Raw genomic sequence first — 17,363 nt, 5'->3', positions numbered from 1 at the left:
CGGCCGTGCCTCCATCAAAGGGGGCCGCACACAAGCCCCCCGACGAAGATATTTAGTTTCACCTAAAGGCACGCACAGTTATCACCTTTGTACTCATCTGAAATGGCCCTTCAGGACGCTGTTTCTCAGAGGTCCAAACTGGGACGATTTATCGCCCTGAAGACAGACAAGTCTTTAAAAGCCATGTTTTCAGTGGGGCTCCTGTTTGGAAAACAGAAGACAATAGGTAGCCCATGGATCTCGTGTTGCTGATTGATCAAGACAGAGCAGTGCTGGTTTGCTCTGCAGAGTTGGTGTTTGAGTTTGTGCTTGGGAGAGATCCAGACAGATTAGTGAGTGTGATGAGGAAGCTGTAGAGCTAGAAAAGCCTCGAGGTGCAGCTGGCAATGCAGGCCACGGCTTCCTTTTCTCCTCATTAGCCCACAAACTTCCTTTAGCCACTGTTTAATTAGTGATTAAGACAGCTTTAGATACTCGTGTGACGGTACACGTCGGGAGGGAAAGATCGCTCTTCCAATGCCGTCTCTGGACAATGGCAGTTAAGTAATGAAAAGACGTGAGCCGCTGTTTCTCCAGTACATTCCTCCTTAACACATGAAATGTTATTGTGTGTTGTTGTATCCATTGGTGCCTGGGAGGTATATACCATTAAAAAGTGCAATGGATGCGCTTTGATGTGATCCATTCGTACTGTGAAAGAGCGATCAAAGCAAAGGAGAACATTTGTTCTGAATAAAAAAATACGGTAGAATTTGTACCTGTATGTAAAAGCACAACTACGGGAATGAGTTTGCTCCATATTAATCTATATTTGTGGCTAATTCTTTATATGGGAAATTTGTAGTGTCATGAATATAAAGGTAGCATAAAATGAATGTACTTACTCTAGGTAGAAAAAGTAGTTTAGATTTTTTTCCTTGAATGATTTGAGTGTAAATTATTATTCCGTGAAATAAGTCCAACGTATGAGATCTCTAGTGTTGCAGTCAGTGATTCAGTTTGATGGCAGTAACTCATCTTCATCTGACTAATCAATTGGTTCCTAGGGTTAGGGTTTCTCTACAGCAGCTCATCCTGATCAGCCACTCTTCTGCATGTTTCTGAATGCAGCCATGCACTGGAATAACAAGAATGACTTACCATCCAGCTCTGTGAAAGGCCTTATCAAAAGCTACTCATTTTATTGAGGTCTGGAATAGGGCTCTCCTGGACATGGTTTGGAGACCTATGACTTTACACCTGGAATTCTGCCTGTGGGAACTTGCTGATTGTTTATAAAGGAAATGTCAAATAAAATATTAGAAATATATTCATTTCAACCTCTTAAATAATACCAACCACCAGCACCAGCTTTATGTTTCTGTTGGAAAACCCAACAAAATCACATAAAATGCCAGTTAAAGATTAACTAACTCCTTTTCTCTGCAGAGAAAGTTCGAGAGATCCAGGAGAAACTTGAAGCCTTCATTGAAGCACTTCATAAAGAGAAATAAAGTAAAATGGGTAAATATGTAAAGTCCAATCTGTTTTTCCAGTTACTACTGAAAGTCATGTAAGTGATTCTCATTGGATCTTTCTTCCATTTAGCAAACTTGGAGTATTTTTTTGAATCACCAAGGACAAAGACTCTGAACAAAGACTCATCTGTAACTGACTCTTCTCACCTTGTGGCCCCGCCCTCAAATGATCGGATTTTACCGCAGTGACTCACTCCCTGACCCTTCCTGTGGACACTGCTGAGGAAATAGAAGTGAACGTAAGGATGGCACAGAGGAGCAGCTCTCTGGCTTTTTCCTTAGACTGTGTTTCAGAAGGAAGGTGTTTCCATAAAAACGTTGCTGAGTCGAAGGAAAAAAAACCAAGCATGCACCTCCCACTTTTTGCTTTCAGTAAATGAAAGTTGTCCATGTTAATTCCACAGGATTTTCATTTGGGTTTGACTTTTGTTTTTGTGTGGAATGGTTCACTGATCTGATGGCAGAGAGAAACCTTTGGCTCGAGTGCGGTTGATGGTGTTCTACCTCCATCTCTCCTGCTTAATCCATGTAAAATACCAGGTTATCTTTCTCGTTGACTCTGACTTAGTCTCTATTTGACTTCCAAACGATTGTTTTAGAGGCACTTACCATCCAAAGCATCTAAGTTAGCTCTCCAAGCTGTGACTGTTTTTTCTCATAATGAAGTGAATAAATGCTCTAAAAGACACCACATCATCATCATACTCAATATCTACATTCTACATTGGCCAAATGCACTTCATACCCTTAAGATGCTTGTTTTTAAAACTGCCCTCATGATAAATTTACGTGCACACATTGGGTGAAAGTCATTTAAAGTCATTAGCTGACATCTTTAATTGCCAGCTTTAGATTCTCTCTGCATGATGCTGATACGGTGGTTTTTATAAGACACAGTATGAACATCTGCACCTCTTTTTCTCTGCCCTTTAAACCTAGCATTCAGCTATTTCCAACCTAATCAGTGGATGCAGTTGGAGACTTGGTGTCCAAACCACCTCTTGAGATCTTTATCTGCTCCTGTTTCTGCAAACAACACGGTCCCATCTATCTTCATGCTGTCTTAATGATGGATTGGCTCTAAAGTCAAAGACCAAACCAAAAACTCTTAAGACGTCACACTTGTTGAAAACTTTCTGCACATTGTTGGAATGAGCATGTATGAATCTGGAAATAGCACTTCTATCTGAGTCTCTCCTTAATCAGCACTAGGGGAACTCCTACCCTCACAGCACTGATTCCTCTGTGTGGTAAATATTTTTTTCTGAAAGGCCACCAAAACCATCTGTTTCAAAGTGTGTGTATATATGAATATGATGCAACACGCGTTCTGTAAAGTTGACTCACAGATAGGCGGCTACGAACATGTACAGGATGTGTACATGGAGAGCTTTGCTTTCAAAGAAATGTTTCTTGTTGTAGAAAGTTCTGTTTGCATGGTATAATCCGTCAAATGTGCTTTATTTATTAAATATGTTCAAATAAATAATTAAAAAAAACACTTTAAACCAATAATCATGACTTCTTTAATGAATATTACTGTTAAAGCAATCTTCATAACAGTGGTTTTCCAAGTGTCCTGCATCACTTTTTAAAACAATGTAAGTTTCTGTGACATTTATGATTTTAAAGACTAACTCTAGTGGTTCTCAACTTGTGAGTTATGGGTCAGGATTCATAATTGGGTTGCAGACCCATTTTTTGTGGGTCACAGATGACCTAAAAACCTTTCTTTTTGCTCTTATTGTGACTTCTCCCTTCACATGTCCATCAGGGAACTTTTAAAAGCTAATTTTATACATTGTTTTCTTGTTAATTTTTTTTTTGGAGTTTGAAGATGAAAACTGCACTTTGCTGCTCATTACAGGAAAATGAGTGTTGACTGTTATAATAGACTATTTCTTATTTTCTGTGTCCCTGCATTGATATTATTTATTATCTCAGCTATAAATTGCTCCATATTATTATTTTGTGGAAAGTTTAAGTTTCTCCTCAGTTTGGGTTGTGGTTTGTTATTTGAAGGTGATGTTGGGTCCCAAAACCAGAGAAGTTAAGACTCACTGCTGTAGTTTATGTAATTTATGTAATACAAATACAGACAAATTGGACAACAGAGTCTACAAGACTATGAAGTTAAAGGAATTTTTGACATTTGTAATTGAAAAATTAGAAAATGGGCAACTCAAATGAGCATTACCAAAGATATGTATCGCTATCATTAAGCTGTTTCTCTGTAAAGTATATATATTAGGGCCGGGACAATGCGTCGACAAAAAATACATCAACGCAAAACGTGCGCGCCGATACGTCGTCCAACAAAAACAAAGATGGCGGCACCGGAGAATAACTAACGCAAGTGGCTCCTCCGAGTTTAAAAAGTGCAAGGCAGTAAAGGCACGCACGCGAAGGTAGCTTTTCCCTGTAACCCTCGTCCTTTATCCCGGCTGTGACCGGACGGCAGCTCGTCGATGTGACAAGGAGGAAACACCCGCCATGACATCAGCGGCAGCAGTAGCAGCCACACGCGCGCAATGAAAGAACACATATACCACTGTGATACCCTAGTAGAGCGTGTCCGTTCGCTAGGGGGTGACCCACCTATAAAAGGACGCGGACAGGCGCGCACTATTCAAACACCTCCTCTCAGCTATCTCGAGTTTTTCTTTGCCAGCTTAACTGTCCACCGGCGGATTCTCTTTATTCCAGTCGCCGGACGCTGGAAGAACTAGTGCCTGCTCTGGACCACAACTGGTCGGGAACTAGGTAAAATACAGCTCTTAGCTTGCTTTGCTTGGTAGGTGTTGTCCTTTGCTGCCGAAAGGTAGTAAACCTCGGAGCCTCGGCTCCAGCTGACGGCTCCTTCCAACGCTTTTGGTCCCCAGTGGCTCTCTCACTCCGGTGTAAGCCCCGCTGCACGCTCCCTGCAGCAAGGCAGGTGAGTTGACCTCAGCACACCTCGCTGTCATCTTGGTCCCACTGCCCTCGGTGCCTACGGGGCCATGCGCACGTTGGTCCTCCCTCTGTGCTCTCACAAAAGTGTGTAGCCTGGCTCCAACTTCTGGTGCTGCGGTACCCGAGCTTCGGACTACAGCGAAAGCTGCTGTCTCGATAGAAACCAACGTTGTCTTCAAAGTCTCAGACGGTCCAGCACAGTCTCAGACGGTCTCTGCTAGCACCTGTGCTAGCTACCTCGTGGTAGCGCTAGCTAAGCCACCTGCTCTCCTGACTGAGCCATAAAGCTCCTCTCACTGAGGGAGCGGGATGCTCTGGGGCTTGTCTCTGTCCATGTGGGGGTAAAATCACGGCCAAAGACAAGCACGAAGTCTGCCCCACCTGCCTTGGTCTGGAACATGCCAGTATGCTTATATATAGGCATATATAAGCACCGCGTTCAACGCTCGGAGCCTCCACAGGAGGCAGGCACGCCAGATTGGCCTGTCCGAGCAGGACCCCTTCCCTCCTCACGACGTCGCTGTAGAGGCCGGTTTGATAGAGGCTCTGCTAATGGACACTGCGGCTGCTCAGGGTTCCAGCTGGAGTTCCCAGCTCGACCTGGCGATCCCCTCCCTGCCTCACGAGGATGTCCTCGTGTATGACTGTGGAGAGTTTGATGAGGACTCCTCTGACCCTTCTGAGGAATGCAGACAGAGGATGCATCCCATAGTGAGACATCTCACTCATATTACTCATAGAACTGGGGTTATATACATAACCCAAAGACAACACACATTTATTTATATATATATATATATATATATATATATATATATATATATATATATATATATATACATACATACACACAAAGTATATGTTCAATGTTTAGTTGCAAACTTTGAGCAAAGTCGATTTCATAAATACAATTCCACAATGAAGACAGTCCACAGAGATAAAGATGAGAAGTCTACTTATTAGAACAATGTAAGAATCATTAAGATGTACACAAAGTGCATTTCATTCATGTTTCTTTAAAGTATATTATTGCTAATTAAAACTAAAGATTAATATTGTGCTTTATATTTGTCTGAAGGAAAATATGGGTGATATGATGAGAAACCCTCACATTATCTTTGATGTCCATATGTGTGTTTTTGTTTCATTGTTTGCTGGTATAGCCGCTGGTTGCTCTGACCTGTCTGCTGATCCACTGAGGACTCTGCTTCAGGTCTGGGCAAACCCTCCAGAGCATTTAACTCTACAGGCTGAAGGTAGAGTGAAGGCAGACTGCAGCCGTAGGCAGCATGAGGGGAACGAGGCGGGCAGGCAGCTGAGGGTCTGACTGATTAATAAGTGAAAGTCCAGAGGTCTTTCACTTCTGGCTATCCTCTCCTCTTACACAAGAGCCCGAGTGTTGCTGCACATCCACATCGCTCAAAGGGCGGCCTGCTCTGGAGGGATACATGTGAAGGATGGGGCTCATCCTCGCTCACATCACCTGAGGCTTCATGCATAAAGATAACTCACTGACTCACTCGCAAATTCCTGCTTTCTGTGCTGCCATTATATTCCCCCGTTTTCTTGAAAAAGAATGAAAATGCCTAATGAGTTTGTAGCAGCCTTGAAAAGAGGGGGGAAAAGTTAACCTCCAGCAGAAGGTCTTTGTGTGATTAGATAGCCACGCTCTGGGAGGAGGGAGGCCGTCCAGGCCGCCACTATAGACCATTAGCATCTGCAAAGACCGTCACGTTGACTAATAGCCCGCACCACAACAGCACAGTGGCTCAGTTTGTGTTTTCCCTCAATCCCCTTTATACTGGTGACACAAAAGCAGTCAAGCCAGACCTGTCAAATGTGCCACAGCAGCGGCTGTGCACAAAGCTTCATTTCTAGTCTTTCTGAAGTAAAAGAAAAGGCCAAACGTGTTGCTTCATTTTTTTTAATCCCCCACCTAATCGTACAGACACATTCAGTGTATTTTGCGGTGGGTGTGGTAGTAGATGATGAAACCCTCGATCAAGGATTGGAAAAGGCATTAAGTTGTGGGGATGGGCGTTTTCAGGCAAGAACCGTAGTGTTAGCATTTGTTTGCCTTCTTGTTGGCGGCACTGGCTTTGTTCTCGTCCCTCTGTGTCTTCTGTCGGCAAGGAGAGTTAACGTTGTGAACGAGTCAGAAAGTCAGACGGCCCATAAATCTGTGTGGTCGTCACCTGACAGGACACTGCAGCTTTAAAGCCTCCTCTGGTGGAGAAGAAGAGTGCTCTCAGGAGGAACTTCCACTCTGAACATTAGTTCAACACATTTTCAATGACCATTTGTCTCTGAAGCAGTTCTGGATGAGCCATGTGAACGTTTTGATCATTTAGTCCTAAAGACTACATTTTGACTGAACTAAAACTTTTATTTTAGTTGACAGACTATGATAGACTAAATCAAAATTTGCTTTCGAAATCAACACCGGTCACAGGTTGTAGGAGCTTAGAGTGCATCCGAATAGTCCCTCCTATCTTCTTTCCTATACACTTTTCCTTTACCCCGGAAGTATATAAGTGGCAGCCATGATAAGGAGCGTTCTAATTCTCTAAAGCTAAGGAAAGGAGGCCCAATGCTTCCTTTTAGCCTAGGAAACACTGATGCATCCTTTACCAAAGGAGACGAGATAATGCTGCCCCACAATTCCTTGCGGCAACTTAATTTAAAGGGACATGCTCATCCAAGTGTTCACAAAAACTCCCAATGACTGAAAACAGAGCACTCTTTTTCGCCACATTATTTTATTCAGCATATTTAATTCACCTAGGCATGATTTGTAGTTGTACATGTGTATTCCTACAAAGTTGCGTAGCACTATATCTTGCATAAATGTAACAATTTCATAAAATTATATTTATTTTGGATTAATGTTGATTTATGAGCGGAAGGTGTGAGCAACAGTGACGTTCTTTAAGTTATAATTTTATTCCTTGTAGCCTCTTTTTTTCTTTAATTTCAATTCCAATATTGTGATATTTGAGATAATATCAGCAATCAGAGAAACAAGGGAAAGCATTCTAAATGTGCTTTTAGTCCATTTTTGGAAATTTTGTGGTTTTTTCACCATGGCAGATGTCACTAACCTTCGCCGCTGTTGGATTATTACGTCACCTAGTGGAAGTGCGTCTGATTGTCAAAACAACGTGATGGCCTTTCCCTAACTCCTTTAGGAAGTCTAACACCTTTCTTGAACCCTGGGACATCATCCACGTGGGGTTAAGGAAAAGTGGATAGGAAAGGAGATAGGAGGGACTATTCAGACCCACCCTGAGAGCGTGTGAAAGTATAGGCCCACTCTGTCAGAGTCTCTCCACAGCACTTCAGTCAACAAGAGCAGATAAATGCAGTAACACTCTGAGCCCAGCCACAGCTGATGAATCTTATCAGATGCTTGTTGAAGCTATATCTTCCTTCTCTGTTTCAGCCAACAAACCCGTGCACTGTCCCCAAGCCGACGCTTTTTGCTCCGCAGAGAATAGCGTCACAATTGGCCTTTGTACTCATTATGTTGGAGCCATCTTCCCATTGCACTGTGGGGTCCATTCCTATAGCTGAATTAGGCCCATGGGGATTTTAGCCAAGTCACGGAGGTCAGCGACCTTCCCTATCACACGCCTAGCACACACACATAAACACACACACACACACACAGGGTGCCCTGTTCCTACGCTGTGCGAGCTATAAATTTTAGCAGTAATCCGCGCTTAAATTTAGGAAAGGGAAGGAGACCGTGTGAATCTTGTGGTGGTCCTGTATTCCTGTGTGTGTGTGTGTTCAACTTCTCACCCTTCAAGTGTGACGTACACCCTGGAAGTTTCCACACAATGAGCTCATCGTCTCCCAGCTCAGATTGTCGTACATTAATCAGGTCATTGTGGACTGACAGGGACTCCTTAGTAAATTCCTTTCAGCTGAGATATATATCAGGCTTTACTGTATCATGGTTAAGGGTCCTCTAAAATTAGACCATGATGTAAATACACCCACACTGAATGGGACAGATAGGCTACTGAATGATTTTTAGTGTGTTCCTGCTTAGCAACGGCTACAACATGCAGTGCAGTTCCATTCTTGGAACAAGAAGAATAATCACTTAAATTGTCTTGCAATTTTATCATTAATAATAAAATATTTTCTTAAAGGAGCCTTTCCAGGTATCAAGATTCCTGACAGAGAAGTTTTCAATCGATTGTGACATGACACCTGTCATCAAAGGTGTCATATAAGGTGTCATAAGATTGTCCGTTACCCTAACCACTAACCCTTCGTTACAATAACCCCTAACCCTAACATTAATCCTATCTATACCCACTAGATCTTTCCACCTAACTCAAAAAATAATAATAATAACAGCTTTCATGACACCTTATTCATGCTAATCACAGATCATGACAGTGTAATGTCAGCCTTATGTATAAAACTTCAAGTAAAGTGTTGCAAAAACTCTAAGAACTATGAAACCTGTTGGTTTTTCATTTGTTTTGTTAAATAAAATACTTTAAATCGATTTCAAACTTCTCTGTCAGAAATCTTTCAATTGATTTTAAATAAATTATTTGTCCTTTTGATTTAATTATTATTTTTACATAAGTCGCTAGTGTCAGTTCATGTTTGTTTGCATGCATGCGTTATTGAGTAAATGGTTTTTTTTGTATGCGTGTTGTGTGCGTCTGTGTGAGCAGGCTGGGTGGGACGTTTTCACAGCAGAATAAAGATATGCTGTAAAGTTGCCATGGAAAATGTGATCAGGGCTCAAACTGTTTCCTAATGGACTGGAGGTCTCAGCGAGAGGCGGAGCTTTTAGCCTGAGCGGCGGCTCTGGGTTTGCATGAGCTTAGTGGGATTATGAGAAGCCTTCATGGCAACCAGTGAGGCCAGCAGGTGAGGTCTGGGCTCAGCTGTCCTTAGCCTTTGGGTAAACACAGAGCTCGGTTGCCAGATCCCGGCTGTGTTGCCAGGCTGAAATTGTATCTGTCGATAGCACTCACGTCAGCCGGGCTGATCTGCCTCCTCCTGCACTTGTTGCCTGATGGGGACGCTGAGGACCGGCTTTCATCGCCTAAGTGTCGCAGCGAGGCCAGACCAAAAACGGTCTGGTGACATTACTTGACTGGTCGTCAATGGTATCTTAGCAGGCACTAAAACCAAACGCAAACACACAGACGGACCAAGTAGTAGTGTTTGAGGCCGGCACAGTGTAGTTGATGGCATTATGCATGGAGCAAGAACACGTTTGGTAAAGTGATCACGTTTTTGAGTCTTTGTTTCCATTCAGGAAGTCCTGATCTTACTTTCAATGAACTGAAATGTCTAATTAGCTTTGCATGTTAAAACCCGCCTGTTTGACATGTGTTTCTGGGAGTTAAAGAATATAACAGGCTTACGGTTTATGAATGGTTCAGTGTCCTCACCTTCCTGCCGTCATACCAGATGAAGACAGGAGGATTGCTGTGTTACACGTCAGTGAAGTCAGGAATTTGTTTCACGCACACACAAATGATTGTTTCACTGTTTTTCACATGACCTTTTTAGAAATGAGTAAAAATAGGATTAGGAAGACTAAGAATACCAGATGAAACTGAAACCATGAAACATTAGTTCCAGTTTCAACCCAAGCTCACGAAGTTTGTGACAACGACACAAAATAGACTTTGATTCATTTTTTTTTGTCAGTGGCAAAACGATTTCTGCATATTTTACGTGCTGCAGGGAACAATATTTGTTCACGTCACAAGAATGTGTGCTTTCAAGGTGGGGATTGCAAGGCAATGCATTTTAATGGGAGTTATCACCGTAACCATAACCCTTAGCCCTAACCCAAACTCTGAATGAAGGATTGTAATGATGGGCCAGTTGTTCAAAAGATAATCTGTGTTTAATTTAAATCACATTTTGTTCCTGGAGTCCACTCTGAATCCAACACACAACTGGGATCAGAATAATCCAGATTTCTTTTTTTTTTTTTGGATCAATTATCCAAATCCTTCTAAAAAGTTTTAAACAACACAAACTGAGGGTTTGATCTGGATTAAAACCAAGATTGGATTACGTGATCTAATCTGATCCCAGAATCCGATTTTAAACAACCCATTTTCAATATTTGATGCAACCCATTTTCCATTAACAATATAATCATCAAAAAGCATGTGTAACAGGTGGCTGTGGATCATCTTGACCCATCCATCAATGTCGAAAGTATCTGAACTTTTGTACGATTTTGAATTTCTTTAGTGCACTTTGACACAGTGTTGATAGACTTTAAATGTTCTATTATAGATGCACCAACAAACTTTTATTTATTAACAAGAGGTCAGTTTGTCACGCTTCAAAGAATTGTGGAATTTAAAGAAATGCACATACAAACAAAACACTTTGTCTTTACATAGGACGGCATGGCCAAGAGACTTAAAATTCAGTCTCTAGAAGTTGCTTAACCATCATATGATTTTTTATCAAAGGGCTATATGTGATATAGGTTACTGCACACAAATAGAAAGCTACTCATTAAAAGGATCATGAGACCCTATAGTTGTTTCTCTTATGGGCTTTTATCAGCCATATCTAAAGAAATTACTTTCCTCACCCGCTAACAAATCAAATCCCCTCAGTGATATGGTGTTAGGTCAGATCTGTGTTCTTCCTCCCTGTTTGTTCACCTGCTGGTCAGTCGTATCGAAGCTGAAAGGCCAGAGTTTTGCCTCGCTGACCTCCTGACCTCCTGCAGCCTCCACACGCCTCCTCTCAGATCCAGCAAATATTGAACCAGTCAGTCAAGGTTCCTCTGCTGCCCAATGAGTGTTTGACTGTTACCACCACTGGACAACAGCAGGCCAGGGCACGCCTTACGCCATGTGTTTCTTTGTGTTAATATGGAATGTGTCTTCATTTTTAAAATTGTCTTAATTCTTTAGTAATCCTTTTTAATTTAGCACTTTCAAAAGCTGCAAACGTGTTGCGTGTACCACAGATAATCTGGTGTATTTTAGGGATCACCTTGGCCCTTGGGTTCGCAGAAGCAGTTTTTGCACAAACATTGGTCATGGATGCACGGGCTGTGGAATAAACTCGTACTGGGCTTAACCTTAGACACGTTGATCCCAAATACCTGTATTAGGTATAACCATTCACTAGTTCCCTCTAATCACGGCCATCACCATTATATTTAAAGCTGATATCTGCATACCTGTCAAGTTTTGGATTTGAAAATAAGGGAAATTTTCTGGCGCCCACTACAAGTCGTCCCACCCCCCCAAACAAGCTCCAGTATCCCTTATATTTTAAGATAAGTGTACAAGAAATCTAAAATACCCACTTGTCAACCACTTACTGAATACAATTATGTGATTAGAATCTGGTAGGTCGACCTTTATTAACACTAAAATACTGTGAACATTCCTACTAGGGCTGATTGATATGGACCAAAACTCATATCTCAATATATTTTCTCAAAATGGTGATATATGACATAAGGTCATTAATATACATTAATGTATATAAGTCCCTCCTTGGTCCTATAGACCTCTATACAAATGGAAACGATCGCTGAGTGTACCCAGCCAATGGGCTTCAACTTCCTGTTTTTGAGACTGTCAATCAAAGTGAATGTGGAACTGTGCACGGAAACAAGGCCGCACGTCACAACAGCAAATAGGTAAATATGATTTTCCCTGACCTATAGACCTATATCAATGCGACCTTTTCATGTTCCGCAATGCGCGTGCAGAAAAGTAGAGGCGTGGCTTCTGGCAGATTAGGAGAGGCAGGGGGAGGAAGTGAGGCTGTTTAGGGCGGGACGTCGAGATGTTTCTCAGAAACTCCAGATATCATCTTTACGCTCCACACACAATAAGCACAATATGCACAAGTATAACATCACATCTCACTCTGAAGATATAAAGAAAAAAAAATGATCAGCTGTCGTATTCGTTCAGTTGTCTGCAGAAGTGAAAGTAACGGATTACAAATACTCACGTTACTGTAAGTGAGTTGAGTTCTACTTGTACTTTCTTGAGTATATATCTAAATTAGTCATTTTACTTGTACCTAAGTATGTTTTAAAAGAAGTAAAGTCATTTGTGACATTTTTACACCCAACCGTTACTTAGTAAATTATTATTATTTTGTTTTAAAATGATCAACGGACATAGTGAAATGAGCAGACAACAAATGCGTCACAAGATTAAACAACACAAAGCAGTGTGCCAAAACAGCATTAAATACAGATTGTTTCAGCCAGAGAATTTTTTTATTTTGAAATAATTAGTGTTATTTTATTTTTAAAAAGCGTTGTACATTTTGACAAACCTTTTATTTTATACAAATGCCTTTGTGGAAAATAACTTGTATGCAGGGGAACCGTGGCAAGATTTATTACCAAAAATAAACATGGGGGGTGAAAGTAACTAGTAACTTTTACTTTGTTTACTATTTAATTTAACTTGTACTTGTACAATTTCAATCAAATAACTACTTCTACTTGAGCTGCATACGTCAGTACTCTTCTGTCTAAAAACATGCATATTTTATATACCAACTTGTTTTAAATGGTAAAGTAAATGAGTAAATATAACCTTTTTTACAAACTGTGTGTGCGTGTGTGTGTGTGTGTGAGAAGCTGGTGCTCAGGAATGTTTACTCTGCCAACAGTGGCTGACTGTAGCCGTCCTCGTCTCTCCAGCCTTGAGTGAAACAGACACTTGGCAGCCTTTCATCAGGCAGACACTGCCCGCGCTTTAAAGAGGAGGAAGGTAAATACTGACTTTAATAGGTGGATAATGTGCTCGCAGGCCACAAGACTGACTGTCCCTGAGCAAACAGGCCCACACAGACACACACAAACACACTTCTCTCCAAAAGTCAGAGCGTATACACATCGTAGAGGAGAAATGTGTACGTTTATCCTTTTATCTCACACAGTCAGGAGTGTGATCCTGCTGCTCTGAGCCCACTGAGGGGATTCAAGGTTCACAATAGTGCCCAAGATGCCTTCAAACAAACACGACACGCACAATAGCTCGACTGTTAAATTTAGCCTCAGGTTTTTTTTTTTATCTGAAAGTTTGTACTTAAACCAAATTCTTTTAGAAAACATTAAAAGAGATGAAACAAATGAACACAGTCTCCAATAATAAGGGAAAGACAAATGAAACTCAGGCTTTCCATTATCTCGTAACACAACCTTTCACACGAGTCTAGTGCCCTGTTAAGTACAATTTACCAATTCATGCACGCACACACACACACACACACACACACACAGAGAGAGGGGTTGTGGGGTAAGAGAAACACACGTGCTCCCTGATGTCTCCAGAGGCCAATTAAGATAGTCTATCTACCTTGGGGCATGTGCACCGACACCCCATCATCACCAGCCTCCCCCCACCCCCCACCCGTCCTCACCCGATCACCCTTTGACCCATGACACACGACCTCTGTGCTGAATGAGTACACACAGAGGCGGCGGAGCGAGACCCCCAGCGATTATTGCTCCACCATGGTACACACATACGCACAAGAGAATGCACACACACACACACACACACACACACCCTCCAGCAGCCCACAGGGAACAGTAAAGCAAAAACGTGTGCACTGGTGGTCATGCACAAGGCTTTTCACTACACTGCCTCCACTCTACACATAGCTGGGAGGTAAGGGGTAAGTTGTGGGTCACAGGTTAATGTGGACCACATGGTCAGGACAGCTGCAGGATGTAGGGGGCGCTGTGCAGAGAAAGTAGTGTGAAGATCCATCACAGGGTAATCATTTTACTGAATCTAACCTCACTGCTATGTAATTCATGTTTATCGTACTTGTATTAACATATTTCTATCAGTTGCATTGTTTCTCTGTATATTTGGTCAACATGAATGTGTCAAATAATGACGAACAAGACAAGAATATGCAGCCACAGATACACAAATGTCAGCACATTCTATTGTGTTAAATTTCAATCAAATGGCACAAATTGCAACCCTCTTCTACTGTATATGGGGAGAGATTTGTCTCAAAAATATTCACAAATATATCCACACATTTTTTCAGGATTTCACGTGATACAACTAGATCCACATGATCTGAAAAAACACTTAGAAAAAATAAATAAAAAAATAAAAAATTGTGTATATATTTGTGAAGTTTTAAAGCAGAGTGAAGTAAACTCAGTTGCAGTAATTATACACTGCAAAGTTGGTGTGAAAGCCTTGGTTAGGCTATAGGATTGAAGCTAATGATTTTTTTTAAAAGCTAATATTTGTGTATTATTCTGTGTCATTGGAAAGTGAAATCACATGGAGGGATTACATAAAATATAATAATTGTGAAAACAGTCAAAGGCTTATGATTTGTTTTTTTTTTTTGGTAATGCTTAGTTAAGTACGTGGCACAAGCATTTACCATATTATTGAGAGAAAAAAGGTTAACTTTAACCAGATTTGATCCAGTCATCTTAAAACAGGACCTGATACCTACCATTAAACCTGTCATTTTCCACATGAATCCAGCACAATTCCTTGAGTTTTTCATAAAAGACAAAAAGTGAAATGTTGCAGTCTGGTGGTCAGTCCATGAGGACATCAAAGAGATTAGCTCTGAGGTGGCAACACAGAGAGGAGGATCAGAACAGAGCCAGCCAACAAAACTAAGCCTGGGCTGAAAGGCAGGCAGGCCCAGTAATACGGGATCATCCCTGGTGTAATTCCTCTGACAATAGGACCTGAGACAAGAGGTGCACATCTGGGGGTGGGGAGGGTCTTTCAGGGAGGGTTCAGTGGTCCGACGGCTACTGACCAGGTCGCTATGCCAACAACTTACATATTCACGCACGTACACACGGCCACGCACACACACTAGCGCCTGCAACAGTTCAGAGCCCTCTTGGCCTCTTTCATCCTCCACATATTGTAATCAGCCGCCTTGGGTCATGCATTGTGTGTGGACGTGTCCAAACATGGCGGGAGATCAGAGGTCAGCCTGGCCGCTGACCTTGGCCCCTGGTGGACCCCTCAGAGGCCTCACAAATAAGGGTGTTACTATATGTGGGTGGTGTCAGACTTCTGTGGCAGGTCCGGTTCCTTAATCGGCTCAGAGGCCGGACGCTAGTGCGCTTTGTCCTGCTGCATCTGAAAGGCTCCATGCTAAAAGAGCGGGGCCGGAGAGGGTCAGCCCGACTGCAGCGCTCCAATGACTTTAAACATGCCATCGATACCCTCCGTCACTCTTGGCAGCTCTGCATAGAGACTCCCAGCCACGATGCCCACCATGGTGGTCACTAGTGGGTAAAATTAAATTATTCATGTTTAAATACAATTCAATTTCGATTACAGAGACCAGCATTTTTTTTTTTTTTTTACACATACAATTAAAATTAAAGCTCCATGCAGCATTGAATGGGCCCTCGCAACCACACCCATGTCAGGACGTGACACACGTTGAGGTGCGTTGCATGTCGGGGTGTGGCAAACATTTTTAAGTGTTGAGACGTAGCTGACCATTTTCAAGTATTATATCACAAACTTTCCTGCAATTTTCTGTGCAAATATAATGTCTATGATTTCCTTTTACCAATAGGTGGTGCTATGACTATCAATCACGGTTGGGTCATAACTAATTGTTTTGGCAAACTCCTACTAACTACCATAAGCTTCGCGCTTGCTCGCTCGCCACGCGATCCCCCTATGCTGGTGCGAACCCTGTTGTGATAGTGTGGTAGAAAGAAATAGCAGTATTTACCCAGATTAAGGAAATCCTCAGTGTACTGAAGTAATAGTTCTTCAGTACACTAAAGAATTTCGTAGAAGTTGTGATGTCACCAGTCTAAGCTGGGAGCCAATACAATATTCAAGGGGGCGCTATTGAGTAATTTTGCCATTCACAGATGCGTACCAATTTGTTTAGGCACTCAAAAATGCAATAATTTCCTCTATAAGAAAAATAATAATAAAAATGAGGTTCATTACAACAGGGTCCTATGCACCATTGTGCTCGGGCCGTAGTTACAATTAGTTTCCCTCTGACAGTCATTTACAATTACATTCTCAATTACTAAAATTAAATTAATCGCACTTACTGAGCCTTTAATGAATAAGCTCATAAAACGTAACCTTCCTCTTGTGTTAGCTTTTTGTTAGCATCCCTTATGATAACGGATCAGTTTGACCCATGTCTTAAATCAGCTGTAAAATATACTAAAAACTATATTATCTAATTAGTTTTTCATCACTTGGTTACCTTGTTAGGCTTCCTAATCAATACAAATATTGGTATTCATATTTTAAATGGTAAAGAGAACTGACAGGTAGTGGGAATAGTTGATGTACGCGTATGTGTAAGCCATAGAACTGTATGGTGCCATAGAACTGTAACATGGTTCCGCAGGTTTGCGTTTAATTCAATTGTAAATGACAGTTTTTGACGATGACAACAGCAGCAGATGAAATTGCAGTTACAAATATAATTACCTCATAATTGTTATTAATTATCAATGACGCAATTACAATCATAAATGACTGCACCCCTGGATGAAAGACGGTGGCTTGTTTTGGGGGCAAACCAGGCATTATTTTAATGGTGTCTGAGATACTAGTTGTCCTGAATTATATAAACATTCAACAGGTACGCCCTCGGGTCCCTTAAATATGCCTTGAAACCGTCACCATAGATTCCATAGATATAATATTGCAAACTTTAGCTTGTCGGTTTATCCACTGACCTCTTACATCTCACCTTGTTAACCCTCGACTAAACCAACAGCTGATTTAAAGGCATTTCCAAGACTCCTGATGGACTCACTCCACAGACGAAGTCTTAGTGAAGCCCTTTAACACACTGACCCACACAAGTTAATTCTATTAGAGTCTCCTAATTTCATCAAGCATC

The 17,363-nt window shown here is 41.6% G+C and overlaps 1 protein-coding gene across 5 annotated transcripts in view; it reads left to right on the top strand.

Moving 5' to 3' along the window:
* Nucleotides 1-3,032, top strand: part of opa1 (OPA1 mitochondrial dynamin like GTPase) — a 39,125-nt gene extending 36,093 nt beyond the window's left edge. For all 5 annotated transcript variants that reach the window (XM_028444075.1, XM_028444073.1, XM_028444074.1 and 2 more), the window contains 2 exons: nucleotides 1,429-1,503; nucleotides 1,588-3,032. In XM_028444075.1, coding sequence (XP_028299876.1) covers nucleotides 1,429-1,493 — 65 coding nt within the window. In that variant the 3' untranslated portion in view covers nucleotides 1,494-1,503; nucleotides 1,588-3,032. The remainder of the gene's footprint in view (nucleotides 1-1,428; nucleotides 1,504-1,587) is intronic.
* The last annotated feature ends 14,331 nt before the right edge of the window (nucleotides 3,033-17,363 follow it).

The sequence above is a fragment of the Gouania willdenowi genome, chromosome 4 (genome assembly GCF_900634775.1).
Source record: "Gouania willdenowi chromosome 4, fGouWil2.1, whole genome shotgun sequence".
NCBI lineage: Eukaryota > Metazoa > Chordata > Actinopteri > Blenniiformes > Gobiesocidae > Gouania > Gouania willdenowi.
This window is presented reverse-complemented; position numbering and strand designations above follow the sequence as displayed.